At 40.9% G+C, this 21,594-nt stretch overlaps 1 protein-coding gene across 1 annotated transcript in view; it reads left to right on the top strand.

Annotated features, from left to right (window-relative positions):
- SLC6A1 (solute carrier family 6 member 1) overlaps nucleotides 1-21,594 on the top strand; it is a 61,605-nt gene that overhangs the window by 33,496 nt on the left and 6,515 nt on the right. Inside the window, exons 2-13 of the mRNA XM_074602544.1 lie at nucleotides 8,168-8,583; nucleotides 9,315-9,446; nucleotides 10,486-10,586; nucleotides 12,334-12,443; nucleotides 12,547-12,679; nucleotides 13,991-14,125; nucleotides 14,243-14,346; nucleotides 14,663-14,787; nucleotides 17,091-17,203; nucleotides 19,270-19,401; nucleotides 19,959-20,061; nucleotides 21,355-21,455. Coding sequence (XP_074458645.1) covers nucleotides 8,349-8,583; nucleotides 9,315-9,446; nucleotides 10,486-10,586; nucleotides 12,334-12,443; nucleotides 12,547-12,679; nucleotides 13,991-14,125; nucleotides 14,243-14,346; nucleotides 14,663-14,787; nucleotides 17,091-17,203; nucleotides 19,270-19,401; nucleotides 19,959-20,061; nucleotides 21,355-21,455 — 1,524 coding nt within the window. The 5' untranslated portion in view covers nucleotides 8,168-8,348. The remainder of the gene's footprint in view (nucleotides 1-8,167; nucleotides 8,584-9,314; nucleotides 9,447-10,485; nucleotides 10,587-12,333; nucleotides 12,444-12,546; nucleotides 12,680-13,990; nucleotides 14,126-14,242; nucleotides 14,347-14,662; nucleotides 14,788-17,090; nucleotides 17,204-19,269; nucleotides 19,402-19,958; nucleotides 20,062-21,354; nucleotides 21,456-21,594) is intronic.

A 21,594-nucleotide genomic window follows, 5' to 3' on the forward strand; every position in this document is an offset into this window, starting at 1 on the left:
TTTCAGTTTAAAACCATTACCCCTTGTCCTATCGCTATGCTCCCTGATAAAGAGGTATGTTGGGTTGTTTACTGGGTATCAGCAAGGGGATACTGGAACCTGTCTTAACATCAACCAGGATGCTGACTGTCTCCAGTCGTGACCTTTTTTGAAGCTCTCCATGTTCCCTAGCAGTTGCATTTTCTCCGCTGAAAACCAGTGTGGGCTCTGAGGAAGGGCCTTTGGGTTTGCACAACACAGATGGCTTATTAATACCAATTAGGGCTAAAGAGTGATACCCAACTAATGTGAGTGACAATGGGCAAAACCATTTTTATACTAATGTGAAGAACAATGGGCAAAACCATTTTTATACAGCAGTAACTTAGATTATTACCCCGCTGGATAAAACTTTAGATGGATGGGAGCACAATCAGTAGACAAGAGTCCAAATAAGTATGGGAATGCTGTCCTTAGCTGGACAGGTTTTCTAGAGCAAATCCTACTGAATATCTAACTGTGGTGAAGCTAGAAGTGGGGGTGTGGTTGCAGTGGTAATTATTACGCTTTATTGCAGTAGTCAGTCTAGAAGCTAATAATAGAAATTGTGACAAATGCTTTATTGCAAAGAAATGCAGCAATGGAAACAGCTATATGAAATGCTATGTTCATATATTCATAAGATGCATATATTCATAACAATATGAAAACGCTCTATTCAATAAGGTAGGAATCACCAAAGTGTCTAAACAAGTAGGTCCCCCACATCGCAAGGGCCATTTTGTTCTGTTGTAAATGGCTATGAAACTTGTTCAGAGTTTGGCCGAGAAATTTTTGATGTGCAAATACAGACTAGTAGGGGCAGATTGTGCTAATTTGGGGTGAGCAATAACATACTCAAATAATGTATAACTACCCACAGCCTTGTTAAAATCACCAGGATTGATTGGGAAGTGATGTTAGTCAGTATAAAAGCCTTGTAAGAGACTTATGATCAGTTATTCAGTTTTGATATAATTCCATGATGAGTGGAAAAAGTTCCTCTTTCCTTGCATCTCCCTCTGTGATCAATTGTCTGTTTTAAATAAAAATGATACGTGGTCCAGATGGGAAGATCATTATAGGCTTACAAGAAAATATTGCAATTTTTGAAGCAAGCTGCAAGCAGACTCCCAAGGTTGTCAGGATAATTTTGCACTTGTGGTGCAAGTATGTTTTGGTTTGTCTTTACTCTTATGTTAACAAGGACAAAATTCATTGCCTTTCAAAAATAACCTTACTACAGGCTATATGGCCAGCGCTTTTCATGATTTTCTATCTTGCGTTTCTTGCTTGTTTCTCTTTTTTGTATTTTATTGTGTATTTTTCTGAATAATTACACAGTCCCTTATAATTATAAAGGTATATCTTTGCTAGTAAGTTCTTTAAAAAGAAATGCGAAACATTTTTAGGGAGGGTTAAGTGATAAATATTTCTGTTGAAAGGTCTCACCATAGTATGTCCTGAATGCAATACTTTATGAGAGACAAGCTCTAGAAAGAGTTAGAGCAGGTTAGACCTTCATATCTTTTACATCAAGAGTGAATTTCACCCTAGGGGAACTCTGTGCACTACAGGAGATGAACATAAGTCTTGTTACTGAACTGAAGCTGCACTTAGGGAGTAAATGATTGTGGTTTGGGCTTAAAATTACACAGGTATCTCAGAAGGGATCTACCACAGAAATGTTGAGCAGTTCTGGTGATGTCTGGCTTCTGTTTTTCATCTTTGTTTCTGAAGTACTGAGTTTTCTTGCACGTGAAGACTGGAAAACTGAAAAGTTGCTGGTTTTCCTTCTCGATGGTGGTGTGACTGGCTTCAAGCCATAGTTAGAGATGCTATCCTTATCACCGCTTTGGGTTCTTGTGGCAACTCGTGCATCCCATGAGAGACAGATAAGTGCTATAGAAATGCCGGCACACCTTAAGGAGAGGTAAGACAGAATATTTTTAGGAACCTATTCTATTTCTTTCTTTCACATGCAGGCTCTACTGGGGAGCGACAGAGATAATTTGTTCCTTTAAGGGCAGCTAGAACTGGAAGCAAGCAGTTGAGTTTTCATGTCATGTCTTAGAGCCTGAAGGGCTAGATGTCAGTGTGTTTCTTCAGTATAGGTGAAATCTGTCTGTAAATGCTTACAATGGGCAAGGGAATGAAGCTCCTACCACTTCCATCCCCTTTCCCCCAGGCTGATGCCTTCCAGACACGTGTTCTAGTCTGAGGTGCGAGAGATTGATGTAACTAGTCAATCTAGTAACAAGGGGCAGGACTGGCCAATATCTTAAGTACCACTAGAATATCAAATAAGTGATGTGACAATATCTATTTTTAGTTGTGTTACTGTAATTAAAAAAATCTCCCATCCAAGCAGCACTTTTTGGGTAATTTTTTCAAAGCAGAGGTGCCTGTGGGGGTGGAGGAGGACCGTCGGTGTACAGGACATGGTTGTATGCCTCTGAAATACACCAGAATTACACCTCACTGAAGCTTGTTTCATAATTCTCTGTTCAACCGAATGTTCATGGTTTTTTCTCCCCAACCAGAACACAGTACCGTTCATAAAGAAAGATCTTTGTAGTGCAGCATGTCGGTTTTTAATGCATCTTTTACGCTTTTATATATCTTCTAAAGCTTTTCCAGCATGCAGCTCACCTTCTCTCAGCTGACAATGACACATCAGTTTACACTACCTGCACGTGTGGCAGCTTTTATGGATTACCATTTCCTATTTAAGCACGCACAGATTTCTGAAACACCTCAGCAAGGTAAATATATGGTGTATAAATAGTTAAAAAGAAAGAGTAGAAAGAGGCATAGAATGTCGTATGTATGGCTCATAAAACCAGATGCTCAGAGGATGTGTAATTTAGATTTCCTTCTGCAAGTGCTGCTGTTGTCAATAGTGGAAGAGATGTAGCTGGCTGTTCAAATTTAATCAGACAGATGCTTAGATCTGTGACACTCTTACTCCTGTAGATCTGATTTTTTATTTATTTTTTTTTTTAATCAGAGGGAAGATTATATTAAAGTTAAAATATAGACTTGTATAGGGAAAAAGGAAGCTTTTAACTTGAAAATAACAAGCTGCTATGGAAAAGTGACCAATCTAATTTAGATACTGCAGACAGCTCTGGTTTTGGCCAACTTCAGAAGTATTAAGATCCAGCTAAGGTCCTTCATTTGTTGCCAAATTATCTTTGGAACACCTAATGTGCTTCACTGACTAAACATGGGAATTTGGGTGAAGTCATGTGATGTTTTATTAGTCAGTAAAAATATTAGAGCCACTATTTAGTTTATGCAAACTAAATGCAAGAAAACAATTACAGAAAAGCTTATGCCATTAAATTAAACTAAAATCTAACAGTGTTTTTCAGACAAGGCCCTGTTGCTACCAAGCTTTTCCACAAATAGGTACTTGCACAAAACCAAAACCCTTTGTAATTCATTTAGATAGAATTGAAGTGAAAATATGGGCAGTGGTATTTTGATTTTGCACCTTCTTGTGGTGAAAATAAAATTGCCTATAGTTTGTCTTCTGGAATAGAGGTGCTTTTCCTGCCCATATGTCTTGCCTCTGATCATTCTTGCTGCTGCTGTTATTTCAAATCTAAAAATGATCAAGTTGGCTTCAGTTTCCGTTTGCTCATCGTTGTTTGCCAGAGCTCTCTGGAGCACTCAGCTGGGGAATCAGATGTTGGTGCAGATGCAACTAAGGACTGATTTTGTCACAGTAACGCTGTATTCCACGTACCCGTCTTAAGAAAAGAAATAGGGGGATGAGCACTGTGAAACACTTCTGAAATTTGTGATGGCTTTCCCTGAACAGCAGAGGCTATGAGGAAGTTCAGAAGAGGTGAACCAAAAGAAAAGAAATTAGTCTGTTTTGTCACCTTGTGAGACATTTTCTTTCTTTGTTTGTTGTTTGTGGGGTTTTTTTTGTTTAGATGATCTGTTTCAATATGCGATTTAGTAATTGTACGTAAAGAAAAATTCTCCTCCCATTAAGAAACCAAAGGTGGCATGGTTGCTGGTTGGGCCAGTGAACATTGCACAAAGTATTGAATACAAATGAACATGTTGTGGAAGTTCACGTAACTGGGCCAGATTTTTCACAAGAGATCTGAAGTACCAGTTTGAAAAGTTAGTAGCAGCATTCCTTGAGGCATGCGGGGTTCTGCCATGTATGTGTGGTAGACCTTCATGTGTGCACTATCTACGTGCACAGTGTTTTGCTTACTGCTTCCAAACAATATCTCTCCTATAAAACCATAATAAACCAAAGCTCTCATAATGGAAGTCCAATGAGCTCAGCAGTCCTCTTTTTACACTTTCTATGTTTCAATGCCATTTTATACACTCCAGGATGCTGCTGACATGGGATATATAGTTTGCTATGAAACTTAGCATATGCATGGCTTTCTCTTGACTTGAGCGCCCAATACAAATAGAATTGTAAGCACAAATAACCCACGGCCTCAATGGGGTCAATTGGAGTCCCACTCAGGTTAGGGGAGTAATACCTTCAACATTTTATGAAGCATTTTATATAACAGCATTTCTTGAATGGAGCTGCCATAGTCTTGCCTGTGCGGAGCCCTTGGAGCTGCTGCACTCTGGGGAGGGAGGAACACAATGGATTGGAGGGGAGGGAGTAATGAACTCTGAATGTAGCAGAGGTTCATCATTTAAAGGAACTGGGGTTTCCTGCTGACTGTGCGTGCTTCTGAAGTGTTCTTTATTGCCTTTTGATATCACTTGTGAAAGATGATAGTAATATTGCTGTTCACTTTCATTTTATGCAGCCAGTACAAAACTCTTCAAATCCACTTTTATGCAGACCAGGAGAGAGAAAAAATGCTTTTATTAATTAAGTGGCACTCTCTTTGTTCCAGTTTCCCTGGTTGTGCTTATTACCTTGGCTGCTATGTGTGCTTGGCTCTCTTAGGTCATTCTTCTCTAATGTGGTGGTGATGCGGGACAACCAGATGGTATCCAAACCCCTGCTTTAGAGAGCTTTCTTCTCTTGGCTGAGCAACCCTAGTAACTGAAGTCAAGGAAGCTCTATTGTGCACTGAGGAATGTGGTGGGAAGCTGCTGTGCCCTTCCTAGCACACTCGGTGTTGGCATGAAGGAACCGGGGGAGCAAAGACCGACTTATTTAAAAGATCTCTCCATCTTCTTCTCACAAAGCATAACATTGCATAGCGAGTGTCGTACCTGCTCTGCTGGCTGACAACTGCAATTTGTATTTCATTTTGCCCAAGCCAACGCACAGAGCTTACATAAGTGTCTTTCTGTCCTATTCCATGTCAGACCAATTTTAAATTTAAATCCCAGTGCTGTGGGATATAGCCTAATCAGATTAGAGAGCATGTACCAAGTATCTTTACTGCTGTATTGCCAGTTCTCCTGGGATGTTGTATGTAAGTCATAGGTTTTGAAGTGCCACTGTATATAAAGAGCGTGGATTGGAGGTTAGAAGCTACTTCTATTGTGGTAATTTATTATTATTATTTCGTAGGCTTGGGGAAAACTATTTTTCATGTCATGGAAAAAACCCTACTTTCAAGCCTATGGAATGCAACTGTTTCTTCATTGTCTGATGCTGATTTGTTGTATCACCAGATATGCACAAATGTCCATGCACAGACACCGCTGCCAGTAAAATCTCCAGCCAGCATGGTCTCCAAATGGAATACTGACATCAGCAGCGGTAGGGCAGGACAGATGCAAACTGGTCAGTCCTGACCTCCATCCTCTGAAACTCTGCTGAGCCTGTGGGCTTGCCACTGCCCGAGGTTGCTGAATACTTGTAGTGTGTGCAATAGGGTGTTCGCCAAAGGTTATACTGTATGATAAATTTAAGCATGTCTCCATGTGTGATTGTTTGAACTACGCCTTTCAATCTCTTTTAATACTAAAAGCACCAGCCTGGCTGCCAAACCCCCCTTGCCCTCAACATACACACATGCCCACTGGCTGGGGTGTCTTGTGAAGTTTCAGCCTTACATTCAGTATTGAAACAGGTCTGGGCAGCTTCCTCCCAGAGGAGTCACAAAATCCCAGGTTCTTTGCTTTATTTTTGAAGATTTTCTAACTAACCCTCCGGTTTTTCTTTGCTGTGGATTCTTACACTGGACTAAATGACTAACTTTATTCAAGACAGGCTTTAATGCACACCCAAAACTCTCCAGAATCTGATAGGGCTGGCACAGCCAGGGCAGGCTCTATGCCCAGCACTCACCTGCAGAGCCTGGTTGTAGATATTGCTGTTCCTGTTGGCTCAATTCTTCACTTCTGAGATTCAGCACAGATCCTTTCCTGGAGTGCCAGCTGTGGGCATGAGTTTATCTCTCATTATGAGCCAAGCAAGAGATATACATACATATAAATATATATATATATATATATATGTAGTGTGGGTTTATTTGGGGTTTTTTTTATGTTGTTTCGGGTTTCTTTTTCCACTCATCCTCAACACACTCAGCCTCTTCCACTACTTGGAAGCTCCTGCTGATGATAAAGCACAACCCAAATGTAAATGGCAACAACCACCACAAATAAAATCTAATCTAGCACAGGACCTGTTGTAAAAGTGCTAGAACGCCCTGGTGATCCTTAGTTTAGTACAGCCTGCGTTGGCTAAAAGACACCCTTTCAGTTCTGGATCTCCATCAGTAGGTGGTGCTGGCGAACTGCACATTTGTTGGTGCACTCTTGGCGCGCTCTGCACCACGGAGTTCCCACCCTGCAGCTGGGGAGGGCAAACTTTCAACGCGATCTCAATCCAGCCTCAGAACAGGAGCCCCGTTTTGCCGACACAACGGTCTGAATTTCCTCCTGCACAAGGAAATGCAGTACCTGAACTGCTCAAGCTTCGGGCTACAGCCAGAAATGACATTTATTGGTATGCAAAATTGGACAGGCTTGCATTGAAATATGGTAAACTAAGTCCGGTTTTGTGAAGGGGAGATACACAGAAAGACTCGTGAGGACATGAAAGTACATAGATGGAGTCTCCTTTTTTGAGTCCCATTTTGAAGTTGAAAAGAGAGGAAGGTTACAATCATGATCTGTGTTTCTCTCCACACCCCAGCATACCTACAGTTGATTCTTCTTCAGCTTCCAAACGAAAACTTCAGCTTCCAGACTGAAAAAAAAAAATATATATATTTTTTTAATTGTTGGATGAGGCCTTATAATAAGCATCATAATCATGCAGTGATCTGAAATGAGAAGCTGAAGTAAAGACGCTGCTATAAACAGTGCTTTTCATGGGTTTTATGTTTCTTTGAACATAATTTACAATTAGAAGTGAATGGCTAATGATCTCAATCTTCCTTTACACAAAAGTGTAAATGATTGTTGATCTTTGCATGACCTCGTGGCCAATGTTGCCAACGTTGCCATATGAGGTAGCTTCACACTGTGGCAAGTGTTTCATTCGCCACAGTCTCTGATTTGAGGTCTGGTGACAGGCATACAGTAAAAGAAGTTAGTAAGAAGAACTAAACAGTAAATCAATCATTAATGGGCATACAGTGGACATACAGTAGACACTAGCTCACTGTTTTTTCCAGCTGAAGTGGAGCTGTGGAAGTTTGCAGGTACTTGTTAAATTCACTATTAAAAGTGGCAAGTGCTATTTCTTGACAGCCACAACTTCTTGTAAATAAAGGAACTTTACAATCATGGGAGTTCCCCTTTAGTTTTTTAAATGCAGAATGATTAAATGGAATAGTTTCATTGCCCAAATTCTGGGCTGTTATATATGTTATTTACTGGGCTGTTAAATAGAAATCTCACTACTGTTTCATCTTTTATATATATACATATAAAATCTGGGCTGTAGGCGGTGTACGGTGCAGTGCTGCATTTTAGAATTATTTTGTTTCTGTAGACTCATAAGAGGTCTATAGGAGGGAAAAAATGAGTAACTGTGGCTTGGAGATTGTTCTGGGGGGACCCTGTTAGTTCTGCCCTGCTTCCTACTGAGTCACTAAGAAAAAAATCCGAAAGGAAGGGCCTTGTTCTTGGAGGAGACACCCGCGTCGCAAAGCTCTTTCGGCAGCGAGGTCTCCGGTCAACTGGGCGGTTTTGAGTGCCGCTGGAGAACGTCTGAGTGTTGTGTTGTTGTGTTCCGCAGGTGGGTCGGGAAGCGGGCAGGGGGAGGGGAGCGGGTGGCCGCCCCCCGGCGCTGGCGGCCCCGCCGGCCCCGCCGCAGCCCCGCTCCGGCCCCGCCAGCCGCAAAGCTGCTGTCCACGTGGACTGGTGCTGAAATCTCGCGTCCGGCTGCTGCCAGAGCCTCTCCCGCCAAACCCAGAGACATGGCGACGAACGGGACGAAAGTGGCAGACGGACAGATCTCCACCGAAGTTGATGCTTCAATCACCAATGACAAGCCTAAGACCTTGGTAGTCAAAGTGCAGAAGAAGAAGACGGATCTTCCAGACCGAGATACTTGGAAAGGAAAATTTGACTTTCTTATGTCCTGTGTAGGTTATGCCATTGGCTTAGGGAATGTGTGGCGATTTCCATACCTTTGTGGCAAGAACGGTGGAGGTATGTTTGCTGTTTCGTTCTTACAACCTCTGATATATTTGTATGTTATAATTCACCATAAAAATTATCAGTAAAACAGAACTTGGTTTTAATAGCTTTTTCATCTGTATAGGTGGTTTTGGGGTTCGGTTTGTAGCGAGGTTTGGGTTTTGGTTTTGTTTTGTTTTTTGCTTTACACTTGTCCAGGAAGGCTGGAGCCATTTTGGAGTGCGGTGCTCTGCTTTGAGGTTTGCTCCGGAGTTTATTCTAACTTCTGGTTGGCTGGTGCTCTTGAACGGCCGTAAGGCATTAGAGCACGTTGCCATCCAACCCTTCAGAGCCCTCTCTTTTGAATTGAGTTTCTGAGAGTATTGCATACAGCTTGTAATACTGACTCTGAGTGTACCATAAAAGGCTAACTTCAGCTGGAAAGCAGCCAGTTCTGGTCAAAACCTGTATGCTATCTGCGTACTCCTGTGATAGATGAAGGCAAAAAAATACAGAGTCTTTTGGATTTTAGCTTTTTACTTAAACAGAAAATATTTAAATGATGAGGAGGTATATTTTTCCCTTTATTTTCACCTCTTGAGATACTGGTTCATAAGTGTACATGTGCTTTCCACTAACTTTATTGAAAAGTTACACTTAACAGCAAAAATGTGGGGGTTTCTTTTTATATATAATAGCGATGGAAACAGTGGAAACTCAGTAGTGTTTTTCCCCACTGTAACAGACTTCTTATTTCTTCTTAGGTGCATTTCTGATTCCTTATTTCCTTACTTTAATTTTTGCTGGAGTGCCACTGTTTCTTTTGGAGTGTTCCCTTGGTCAGTATACATCTATAGGAGGCCTTGGAGTGTGGAAGCTTGCTCCAATGTTCAAAGGTACAGTAGAAATTTGGATTATTTTCCATTTGTTTCCAAGATGCAGAAGTTGCACAAAGTGACAGGGTAGGGATGTTTCTTTATGCTTTCGTATTTTTCCACAAGGTTGTAACTGACAGTTTTGAAACATGCTGGGGTATTATTCATTCCCCATTAAAACCAGCAAGAGTTAGGCATTAGAATCTCAATAAACTTATTTTTGAACTTTAAAAACCTCTATTTTTTGTTAGGAACATACAAAGACCAGGAGAGGAGCAAGTTACACGTTGAGTTATAAATTATTTCACACAGTAGGACTGACAATTAGCATAGGGTGAGCTACAAGTTTGTTTAGAGTTATAGGAAATTTTGCATTGGGAAAACCCAAAGAGATGAAAATGTTTCTCACAGGTTAAGTATTTTAATTTTGCTGGAGTTACTGCTGTTGGTAGGGGGCACAATGCAAAGTGTAGACCTTGCTTTGCATTACACTGATTATTTTCAGCACTTCCTTCTGTTTAGTGCCATGTGGCACTGTCACCAGCCTGAATATTTTAAAATACCCCTGAAGTCTCCATGGGGAGTAGAAGACAAGGCATTCGCATTGTGGAACGCCTGACGTTTCTTTAGTTTGACGTAATACTAAGCATCAAGCACTGTGATCAGTGTACTAAATGGCTAGCAGGTCTTATAACTCATCCTCAATTTGCATGCATCTGCCAGAAGTTTCTGTGGGGCTGCTGTTTCAGAGAATGAGCCGATTTAGCTCTTTGGCCAAGAAGTAAAAAATGCCTGTAAAATCTCAGCAGCAGCAGATGTGACTGCTTACTCCAACACACAGAGAACTGGACACTAAGATTAAGTTTATGGATGACCAAACTATCACCCTAATTAATGGTCTTTTTATAATGGTACATCTAAAATTTTAACTCGGCTTCTACAAAATTTGGTAAATGGTGTCTGCCCCATATGTTGTATTTGTCCTTCTGAACTGCAGCTTTTCAACTGACAGGCATTACTAAAAGTTACCTTCTTCTCTATCTTTTTGTTTTCTTTACAGGTGTGGGACTAGCTGCTGCAGTCCTTTCCTTTTGGCTAAATATTTACTACATTGTGATTATTTCATGGGCCATATACTACCTGTATAATTCCTTTACCACTGTAAGTATGTGTGTTGGGGGGGGGCGGTGGGGCACGTTGGAATTGTTTGTGGAATGTAAAGCAAAGTGATATGTAGATAGCTGATTGATCTGTCTCACTGTAAAGGTGTAAGGTGAACACAAAATGCATAGAAATCAGTAGGAGAAGCCGTTTCTCACTAAAGGAAAACTATTTTATAAAAATCCCCCACCCCTTTTTTTTTCTCCACAAGAAATGTAGAACAGAAAACTGTGAGGAAAATATTCTGTTCCAAGAATGTCAGTGGAGAAACGTAATAAGAGGTCGTTTTGGTGCCACAGGCTTCTCTTTCTTAACGATTTGCTTAAATTTCCTCATCTTAATCTTCAGAGCCCCAGCTCTTTCATCTGTACTCTTTTAGTTTCACGTCTTACCGGTCTCTGCGCTTTAATGGCCAGCATGGCTGCTTGCTCCTCCGCTTACCTGCCAGGCGGCTGCAAGTCACGCTCAGGCGTCGCGCTCCTTGTCCCGGCAATGCCAACGGGAGCAGGAGTGCCCCTTTGCCGTTGAGCCCACAGGCCAGTCATTCCCCTCAGAAAAATTCTACTGCATAACTGACTTTTTTTTTTTTTTCTTCAATAGCAGCCACACAAACGCTAATTCTTTGGGAATAGTATCATTGCAATGTGTTTTAATAGTGGAGGGTTTTATTAAAGAAATCCCCATGGAATGGAAGGTTTGATTTGATTAGCTCTGAACTTCCATTCATTGTTGTTACTTTCACTGTTTTCCTTCCTTTTAGCCTTATTTTTAGCTGCCTTTTTTTTCCCCTCAAGGATGATTCATCAGCTGAGTAGGTCTTGTCTGATTTATGGGTTTGGGCCATCTGAGGAAGCATTCTTACATAAGTCTCAGTAATTAATGCATTATTGTTCAATTGTTGTCTCTTCTACAAATTTTATTCATGCTTGCTTGTTCTCGGCTTTAAAGAATTGTCCCTTGACCAAAGTTGCATTAATTACTGTCTGGGAGTGACATGATAATTTCTTTTTTTATTATCCTCAGATTTGTTATTGATGTGAAAAGTCAGTCATAGTCTGGAAGTGGTGCACTGGCCCATATTAGATGAATATTAACTTCTAATTCCCTCGAAGCCTCTTATCCTTGTATTTAAAACACAAAGTACCCTGATACAACATATTCTGTGAGAGGATTTTCCAAGACTGGCTGTCAGAAGAATATCTAAGCTGTATCTAAATGAGATTCATTCTAATGGATATCGTGTGGAAACAGGTTGTGCTTCTCAGAACTTCTGAAAGATAATGCAATGGACGCGTGTAGAAAACAGAAAGTTTACATTTTTCTAATTGTCCTCTGACCTGAGGGGAAATTGGAAATCTCTGATTTCCAATAATCGTTGCACCTTTATTACCTCTAGCGCAACAAGATGTAACAGGACCTCTAGGAGGTCCTTTCTGCTGCCCTTGTTTCTTGTAGCGCACTCAATGTGCCCTCACATGCTGAGAGGTGTATCAGACTCCAGGGCGTTTGGGCTGATATATTGAAGAAAGGAAGAAATATTTTCACATATGATTCACACAGTTGATACGGAGGTAAATAACTTATGTGGCAGGCATGCACCCCAGGGAGATCAGTGCACCGCAGAACTCAAAGTATATTAGTTCTCCACTCAACTGTCATTTCTAGTAAGGAGAGAGATACCTGAGGTAAATGCTTACTTTAAAAGTGTTTGACTGTTTAGGTTTTTCTCGCTCTCTTTCTTGAATAGACTCTTCCTTGGAAACACTGTGAGAACCCATGGAACACCGACCGCTGCTTCTCCAATTATACCTTAGCAAACACCACCAACATGACAAGTGCCGTAGTCGAATTCTGGGAGTAAGCTGATAATTTTTCTCTATATAGTTCCTGTGCTTGTTGTCATTCACATACTGTCTTCTGAATTAGTTGTCAAATACACCATTCTGTTGGCTTATTCTAGACGCAACATGCACCAAATGACTGATGGACTGGAAAAACCAGGGCAAATCCGATGGCCGCTAGCAATTACTCTAGCAATTGCCTGGATTCTGGTGTATTTTTGTATCTGGAAGGGGGTAGGCTGGACCGGAAAGGTAAGATTAAAAAGTACTGTAAATACATTTCAAATAAAAATGCCCATTTTATTGAAATATTCTGAAAATTCTTGAGGTAAGAGGCACTGGGGATAGTTTTTCTGGAATAGCTCTGTGAAGTATTTCATTTCTATCTTTCTTGAATTGATATGGCACGGTGTTTTTGAAAGAGCCGGCTCCTCTGTAGCTAGCTCTGACCAGTCTTGGATGGTGTGTTCACTTATAGACTTGTTGGCTTTACCAGGTATAAAATCGCCTAAAGATATGTCTGCTTGTTACTGGGATGAATATTTTAGCTATTTTGGGTAGCAATAGAGTGAGGATGCAGCGTTCTGGCTTCGGTGAGAAGCATGCATTTTTTGCTCAGCCCTTGCTGGACTTAGATACGCAAGCGCTGAAGCTGTATTGCAGAGAAGAGTCACTCCCTGCTGCCCCACGCTAAAGGAGAGACACAGGTGGCTCTTACCACGGGCGCACTTGCGTGCTGTGCTTCCTGCAGGCTGGCTGGTTTCTGAGTGCAAAATAGAATTTACTAATGAATTAAAGGAAATTACATTATTGACAGACCTTCCTCCAGGAATGAAAAGGCAACAGCATCTGACATCGGCATATACCTCTCTCTCCGCCCCCCCGCAAAATGGCAGGAGGAAATCTTAGGGAATGAAAAGCCACGGTCACGAGGCCTGGTGGCAACTGAAGGCTTGGCTTATAAGATCTCAGGCCTGGTGTAGAGGACTAGGATGTTTTCACACTGAAAGAATGAATTGCTAACTTTCGACAAGACAGTTGTGACTGTGACCCACCTCAAGCTACATGTTGAACGTGGCCTAGTTGAGCTCAGATCAAAACATTTCATTTCTCCACGCAGAGAAGGTGGCAAAAAGGGCTGTGTCTTTGGAGTCTGAGGAGAGAGTGTTAAAAATACAAACGCATCTGTCAGAGCAGGGTAACAATCTCACAGATGTTGTTCTACAAGCAGGATAGGAGTACGAGAACCTTCTGTTTTAGGGAGCTCCCCTTGTTGAATACAAAAAAAAAGAAAAGCATCAACCCCTCACGCAAAAATCTCCTAGCCCAGCAAATTCTAGCTTCAGGGAAGTCAGCCACAGCCACCTCCCTGTGGACATGGTGTTTAGGGAGTTCTGTAGCAGGCACTCCGCTTTCCTCACCAAGCTTTTGATAAATGCTTCAATTTTAAAAGTCAGCCTCAGTTGCTGCTAGTGTTTTTAGGGAGCAAACGTTTTCTGAAGTGTTAACAAGCACCGATCATTCTTCCTTCCACACTTACAATGTCTTGTTTCTTCACATCAGGTGGTATATTTCTCTGCTACTTATCCCTATGTTATGCTGCTTATCTTGTTCTTCCGTGGTGTAACACTGCCTGGAGCAAAGGAAGGCATTTTATTCTATATAACTCCCAACTTCAGTAAGCTTTCAGACTCTGAGGTAAATATTCAATCCTTGTAAACAAAAGTTTCACTGCTAACTGTTCACCTTTCAGACATATGACCTGCTCCTCAAGTGCAGAAACAGATTTTTAAAAAAATTATTTCCTGCAATCAGGTTTGGCTGGATGCTGCCACACAGATTTTCTTCTCCTACGGTTTGGGTCTTGGTTCACTGATTGCCCTTGGAAGTTACAACCCTTTCCACAATAATGTTTACAGGTAAGCAGATGACCGCGCATATTACAGTGGCACTTTCCCATCCCGGCTGGAGCTGGATTCTGGCTTTCCGTGTCCTGTATCGTTAAAATAAAGCGTAGTCTCAGATCTGAATATTAAATGTTGTATCTAACCAGGAATGAGAGGTATAACTGCGTTTACACTAATGGGAGAGACGGTATAACACGTACAGCACGAAATGGAACCCGAACTGTGAAATCCTAAATCAGCAGATCTTTCCACAGGGAAAAAGGGTAATATACTGATGACCAGTAGCATTGCTTTACCTACTGCTTACAGCGCCTTACCTTTATTTCAGGGACTCCATCATAGTGTGCTGCATAAACTCATGCACGAGCATGTTTGCTGGCTTTGTCATCTTCTCCATTGTTGGATTCATGGCTAATGTCACAAAGAGGCCTATTGCAGATGTGGCAGCATCAGGTATCCAGTATATTTTTCTCTAAGTTGTTCAGTGGCATCAGTTATTTTTTGTTTGTGTGTTGTACCCAGCTGCTTCATGTAACTGTTCAAAATCCCTCCCTCAAAACCTGCCTCAGCTCCCTGTCGTTTCAGTCGCCCTTACTGGTTGCAAAAGGGAGCGTATTGTTTCAGACCTCTCAAGGCGGCACCAGCGAAATCCCTTCATGTGGAGCAGCCTGTCCTAGTGCTCTCAGACCTTCGGTGTGGCGAGTGGCCAGCCAGAGACTCACCCTGGGCAGGCGCAATCAGTGCTAATGAATACTGCTGAGCGGGGGTGCGCTGACAAGAGGTGGCAGCACAGTTATCTCCTCGCTGCTTATCTGTGACATCAGATCACGGGCCTCTTGCTACTGAAATTCTTAAAAGCAGACTGAGAGGAAGAACGATGGTCATTATGTTTCAGGAGCCAACATTCTCAAATTCAGCTAGGTTTTTAAATTCTTTTTATTGTTTCTGGAGGTTAAGCCCTTTGAGGCAGATCCATTTCTCACCTGTTCAGACCTAACGCTATCGGCCAATTTTATGGGACCCTTTGTTATGAAAGTCATTTTACTCAGGGCAGTAAGATGTCCATGGAAGGATTCTGCCTTTTTTTTTTTTTTTTTTTTTTTTTTTTGCAGTTCCTTGTCTTTCTTCCAGATGAAAAAGCTTAAAGTAGCAGAGCAGATGGTTGCCCTAACCCAGCTGGTGTACCAGATACTCATTTAGCAGTTCTGGCCACAGGGAGGGATCTGATAACGGAAAGCTTGGTTGGAAGTCGCTGGTGGACAAAATATGTCGTCTTATACTAGAAAACGCAGCCCGTTGATGATATATTGCCTTAGTTAGAAAAGCAGAGAATAATAGGGTTTCGATAAACTACACATACAAAGAAATTAGCAAAAAAAAATGATGGTATATACTGTTGTCAAAAAATGCTCTGGAAAGCCGGTGGTGTGTGAAATAAGCTTCTTGGATTTATGGATTTGATACAGATGTAACTATATGAAGACTACACCTGCAAACAAAACAATATTTTTATATCATATTAAGCTCCTAAATACATTTTAAGGTACCTAAGATAATAGACTTTTCAAAGATGCGCACGACCTGCTGTGGCCAGTAATTGCAAAGGATATTTGGAAATTTGACCTTTTAATTAAGGCTTCTCTTTCTCCTAGCAAGCTCAGAAACATGCTTTTTTTTTTTTTTTTTTTTTTTTTAGCAGCATGAGACATGTTGTTTTGCAATCTTTTATACAGCTTTGTAAAACAAACAATATTATTAAAAGCCGTAGCTGCCTTTTGGTGGAACGTGTAACAGAGTAAAATTAAGTACATATTTATCTCAAATGTATTTTGCTTTCACTACTGCCATTTGGCAGGCATTCCAATCGTAGCTGCTATCGCTGGCAAATAATTGTTTCAAAAGCTGCATTGCATTTACTTTGACAATTCTGATGTCTCGTGCCAATCCTTGATTTTCAATAGGTTTGAAATCTTCAGTAGGTTCGACAGCTATGGATGTCCAACCAATTATCACAGACAGACTTACTTTTAATGAAAACTGAAAAATCAGATACCCCCCTTAGGTGATGCACGCTGATTTTATTTCTGTGATTATTTAGTTTGCTCCAGGTTTCACTCTTAACCTGACATCAGCTGGTTTCCAGCCATGCTGTGACAACAGAAAGAGCTCCTTCTTTTTTAACAAGAGTTTATATTCTCCTTCCAACACTATGCCCCCATCAGTAGTTAGTAGGAACACAAATGGAAATGTACATTTTAAGGTAACTAGTGGAATGGAGTAGAAAATGGGAATACTGTAAATGCTGGAAAGTGTCTTCTCCGTTTCTGAGCTGTCTTTGTTTCTCTTCTGAACTACTTGGTGCAAAGCAGAAGATTACAGCTCTCAGTAACGACTTGAGAGGCAGAGAAAGCCGAGCGGTGCCTGGCGATGTAACGCTAGCCAAGGATCACAGTCCCTCTCTCTGCTATACAAAGGGGTCTCTCAGGAGCAGCTGCTGAACTGCAGCTAGTATTTTGCTTGCATGGGTGGGTGGTTTTTGTTTGGGTGGGTTTTTTTTGTTTTGGTTGGTTCATTTTAAAAGCAAGATCCATTCACTGACTTCTTGGCCAGTGAACACTGATTAAGCTGAAATCCCCGGTTAGATGCTGCATCCGTGGCTGAGTCATTCAAATAAACCTAAACCCTATCAGCAGAAGCAAATAATCACAGTGCCCAATTGATAACATTGACATTTTCTCTCCTTTTTCTCCTACCAGGCCCTGGACTGGCATTTCTGGCTTATCCAGAAGCGGTGACACAGTTACCAATCTCTCCTTTGTGGGCAATACTGTTCTTCTCCATGTTGCTTATGCTTGGAATTGACAGTCAGGTAAAACTGGTGTAAAAATCAATAATGAAGACAAATTTTCTGCAACTGTGTGGTTGGCCTCCTGTGCATTCTGCACTGCCAGCTGTTAGTGGTGCAGACTGGTTTCTGGAACAATCAGATAAATAACTGGAGGTACTAAGGAGAAGAAAGACCCAGAGGTTCAGAGAGCCTGGGATAGTCAAAAGCTGATTCTAAGACACTTCTTCATGAACTATTGGAAGCATATACAAAATGTGCAGAAAATTTATTCTGCAGACAAAAGGAACTTTCTTTGAAATCTTAACTGTTCAACCACAATATTAAAAATAGCTTTGCAGCGATGTAGGAGACACTGGGAAATGCTTTACAAGGCTTAGACGCCACAAATGTTTCTGAAAGGCGGCTTCAGAACTTACCACATGGAGCAAAAAGCTGCAGCACACGTTTCATTTTAAGCATATGAATGTCTGGAGCGAATTCAGGAGGCAGTAGGGTCATTACTGAGGCCATTCTGCATTTTAGCGTATTCTGAAATCAATTCTCAAGGGTAAGGATCAGGACTTTACTGGGTCAGGCCTTAGCTAAGAGTTACAGGTGGTATCTGACAACTGGAAGGTAATGGGAAGGCACAAGCTAGAGGTTTTGCAAATCCAAATAAGATATTTTTGCAGAGTTACTGTCTAGATTAAATAATTAAATAAAGAAATAATTAAGTCATGTTTATTGAAAAACAAAAAAAGCACACAGAACAAGAAAAAGCACTCTATGTGGTAGAAAGGACTATGTCCGACAAAAGCATTCGTTAATCAGTAATAATATTAATACAGATAGCAACCATACTGTAGGCACTACAGAAAGCCCCTGTCTTATTTTGCAAAGCATACTTGGAGGACTGTGTCAGGGAAGTCCCTTCTGCCTGCTGAGACGTTTCGTCATTTGTACGTGCCCAGCTGTCGGCAGATGTGTTAATCTACTCACAGTCAGCTGCACCTTCCAGGCGTTAGCACAGCCCAGGCGCTAGCGCAGCCTTCACAGCACATAACGGAATATGAGAATTACCAGCCTCTCAGTAGAGAAAATCCATCATTTAAAATAAATCCAAGTTGACTTCAGCCTGTGAATCAAACTACAAAAAGACCAAGAGGGCATTTTATCCTGTTAGGTGAAAGGAAGCTGGAAACGTATGTTTTCTATTTCTTTGTTTTTCAGTAAGCTTCAGGCTTGACATTAAAACCTCTTGCTCAATCTAGGGGGAAACTACTGTGAAATTAATTGGGTCAAAAATATTCTTGAAAGAGCTTGTCTCTAGGCAACTAACAGCTGAGGAAGGTAGTCTAATATTATTAAAATGAATATATATCTACAGGCTGTCATGCTTTTTTCATTTTCTATCAGTGAAACGTTTCATATGCTATAATATATAGGAACTAAATCTGTTGGTTAAATTCTGATTGCATTGCTGGAAATTAATAAAAATTTACATACATCCTGTTTTTCATTTTTTCAGCCGTCATCATGACAACATTTATTTTGAATATACAGTAAAAATCTGAAGTATGGCCATGCTTTCCATTGGCAAGACCGCATCCTCAGCATTGACTTTTCTGGGGATACAAAAAGCATTTGATTTATAACACATGAGAATCAATCCTGTGTCCTTAAGCTTCACTCTGAAGCACAGATCTGCTTAAACTTTTTGCGTCTGTTGGCTTTCGTGTATGTGAGTAAATCACAGAAAGGAGAAGCGTATATTTTTGAAGGATCTAGGGGTTAAAGCCTTCAACTGTAGGTGTATTGCCTTCTATCACAAGAAAGAGCACTTTATCTTTCTAAAGCACATGCTGTAGTTCATAATTTGGAATGATGAGTGTTTTCCTAGCTGGAAATCTTTTTGTGGAAATCTTTTTAGACAGAACTGTGAGGGTATTCCGAAGCCCTGCTTCCACTGAAGTCAAGTGAATTTTCATTTATCATTTACTGGATGCAGCCTTAGGCCAGTGATGAATAGGACTGAAAACCCCTCCCCTCAGTGTAATCCTGCTGCTGTAGTGCATCGCGTTGTATTTTATTTCTAACTTTACTTGCAGTTCTGCACTGTGGAAGGATTCATAACAGCTCTGGTGGATGAATTCCCAAAGTTGCTGCGCAATCGAAGAGAAATCTTCATTGCTGTTGTATGCATCGTTTCCTATCTGATAGGGCTGTCCAATATTACTCAGGTACGTTCTGGAGAAGAAGGTCATCGTATGCCTGACATACAGCACCTGTTTTATTTCCCCCTTCCCCCACCCCAGCCAGGAGTCACTGCAAACCAGTGAAGTGGCCGGGATCTATCAATCATCGACTTCAGGCAGCAGACATTAACTTCTAAGAGTAAAATGCCTGTAGCGCGTGGATGCAGTGATGTCTTCATGGGTCAGGTGACAAGAAAATACACATCTCCGCAGTCTGTCTGACAGTCCAACCAGTGGTACCTGGGGATGTTCTCCATTGCTTCCTGCCATCTACTAGACTGCAAACTATTTCAGGGAAATAATTGAATTATTGAACAAAAAGGAGTAAAGGCAAATCAAATCAGTTAATTGAATTCTAGCAGTAATGTAATTTTTGTCAGTATTGACCTCAAGTGTTGTAAGACTTTAACCCCTGTTAACTTTAATTAATTTACATTAATATGTCCCTAACCTATTTGCCACTGTTAGTTTGTAGCTTGCGTTTTAATCTGTCTTGAAATTAGAGTCCTTACTATTTAACACTTCCTTCTTATATATTTTAGGGTGGAATCTATGTATTTAAGCTTTTTGACTACTACTCTGCCAGTGGAATGAGTCTCTTGTTCCTTGTATTCTTTGAGTGCATCTCGATATCCTGGTGCTACGGTAAACAACACGGTTTTTATTTTTTCCACAAGTTTTGCACATCAGAAGGATACTTCATCTACTCATTTGTCTTTTGTGCGTGCACATGCTGGGGGTGGAACTGAAATTGGCCTTGGTTTGTATGCATGTAATTCTACTGAGAACTCGAAGTTGGCTTGTGGAAGGTACTTCTTAAAAACACCCTGCGTATAAGCCTGGAGGTCATTAGACGCCAAGTGTTTCAGAAATACTTACTCTGAATACACTATTCAGAAATAGGTGACATCTCCCTCTTTTTTTCCTGTCCCCCTTCCTTGGAAAGCCTGGATCTTCAGAGGTGTTAGGTACCGCTGTTCTCAACATAATGACTTTGGTCTTTTGGACTTCATAACAATTCATTTCCAGAAATGACTCAGTCACGCCAGGATCTTGCAGTGAGAGCCAGGCTCCTTGGTCCGTTATATCTTGTAATTGCCCTAAAACACCCCGAAGTCTGGACTGACAAGCTCTGGGTATAAAGATTAATGAGTATGTATCATATTCTTCCCAGAGTATTTGTGCATTTGACCTTAGTTTGTTCTGCGTTAGCTCATCCAAGGACGGACTCCCCTGATTACTAAGGCACTTCTGCTTATATTACCAAACTGGTTCAGACCAAGATAACTGGAGTCTTTCTCCTGCCTTTTCATGGGCTTAAGAGGATGGAACAGCATTTTATAGGGGAGAGATACTGCATATGAATCCAGCAAATGCAAATGGAAAAATACACCAGCTAAAAAATGAAGAAATCAAATACAAAGTTATAAACAATATGATAGATGTATCTTCTAGATGATGGAGCACTGGTAGGTAGCAGCAGAAGGGCTACTCTTTGATTTCATATGCAGTCCTGCATGTATGTGGTGTGTGTATACCCACACGGAGTGAAGCCGGTTAATAATGGATTTTATTTTTTTTTTAATTTAATTTAATTTGTAAAATATTATTCTAAATCTCTCATTCTAACAAGACTTAAGAGTTTAAATTAACCAAGGGCAATTTATTGCATCTGACCTTCAGGTGTACAGAATTCCTCATCCTTTGCATTGGAATAGGTTTGCTGGTTGGTAATTCATCAATTAGGAAGTGGAAGAATAAGAACAATTGATTCTTGGTGCTTCTGAGTTTGCACATTTCTTTCCCATTCAGATGGGTTTTTGGGGTCGGTATAGAGCTTCCAAATATACCTCATCATTTATGACAGTGTCTCTCAAACCCGATTCAATCGAAAGCTCTCAATCAGTTACCTGATATGTTTCTTATTTCCACGTTTAGGTGTTAATAGATTTTATGACAACATCCAAGAGATGGTGGGATACAGACCCTGCATCTGGTGGAAGCTCTGCTGGTCATTTTTCACTCCTATCATTGTGGCAGTAAGGAACAAACTTTTATTATACGATTCAAAGGATGTAAATGAGGTGGCCTATGTACTGCAGCATTGTCATTTCCACCCCCGCAGGTTCATATTAACTCTGACCTCATTCCTTTTTTAAGGATTTGAGCAATTCCATT

This window comes from Larus michahellis, chromosome 10 (genome assembly GCF_964199755.1).
Source record: "Larus michahellis chromosome 10, bLarMic1.1, whole genome shotgun sequence".
Taxonomy (NCBI): Eukaryota; Metazoa; Chordata; class Aves; order Charadriiformes; family Laridae; genus Larus; species Larus michahellis.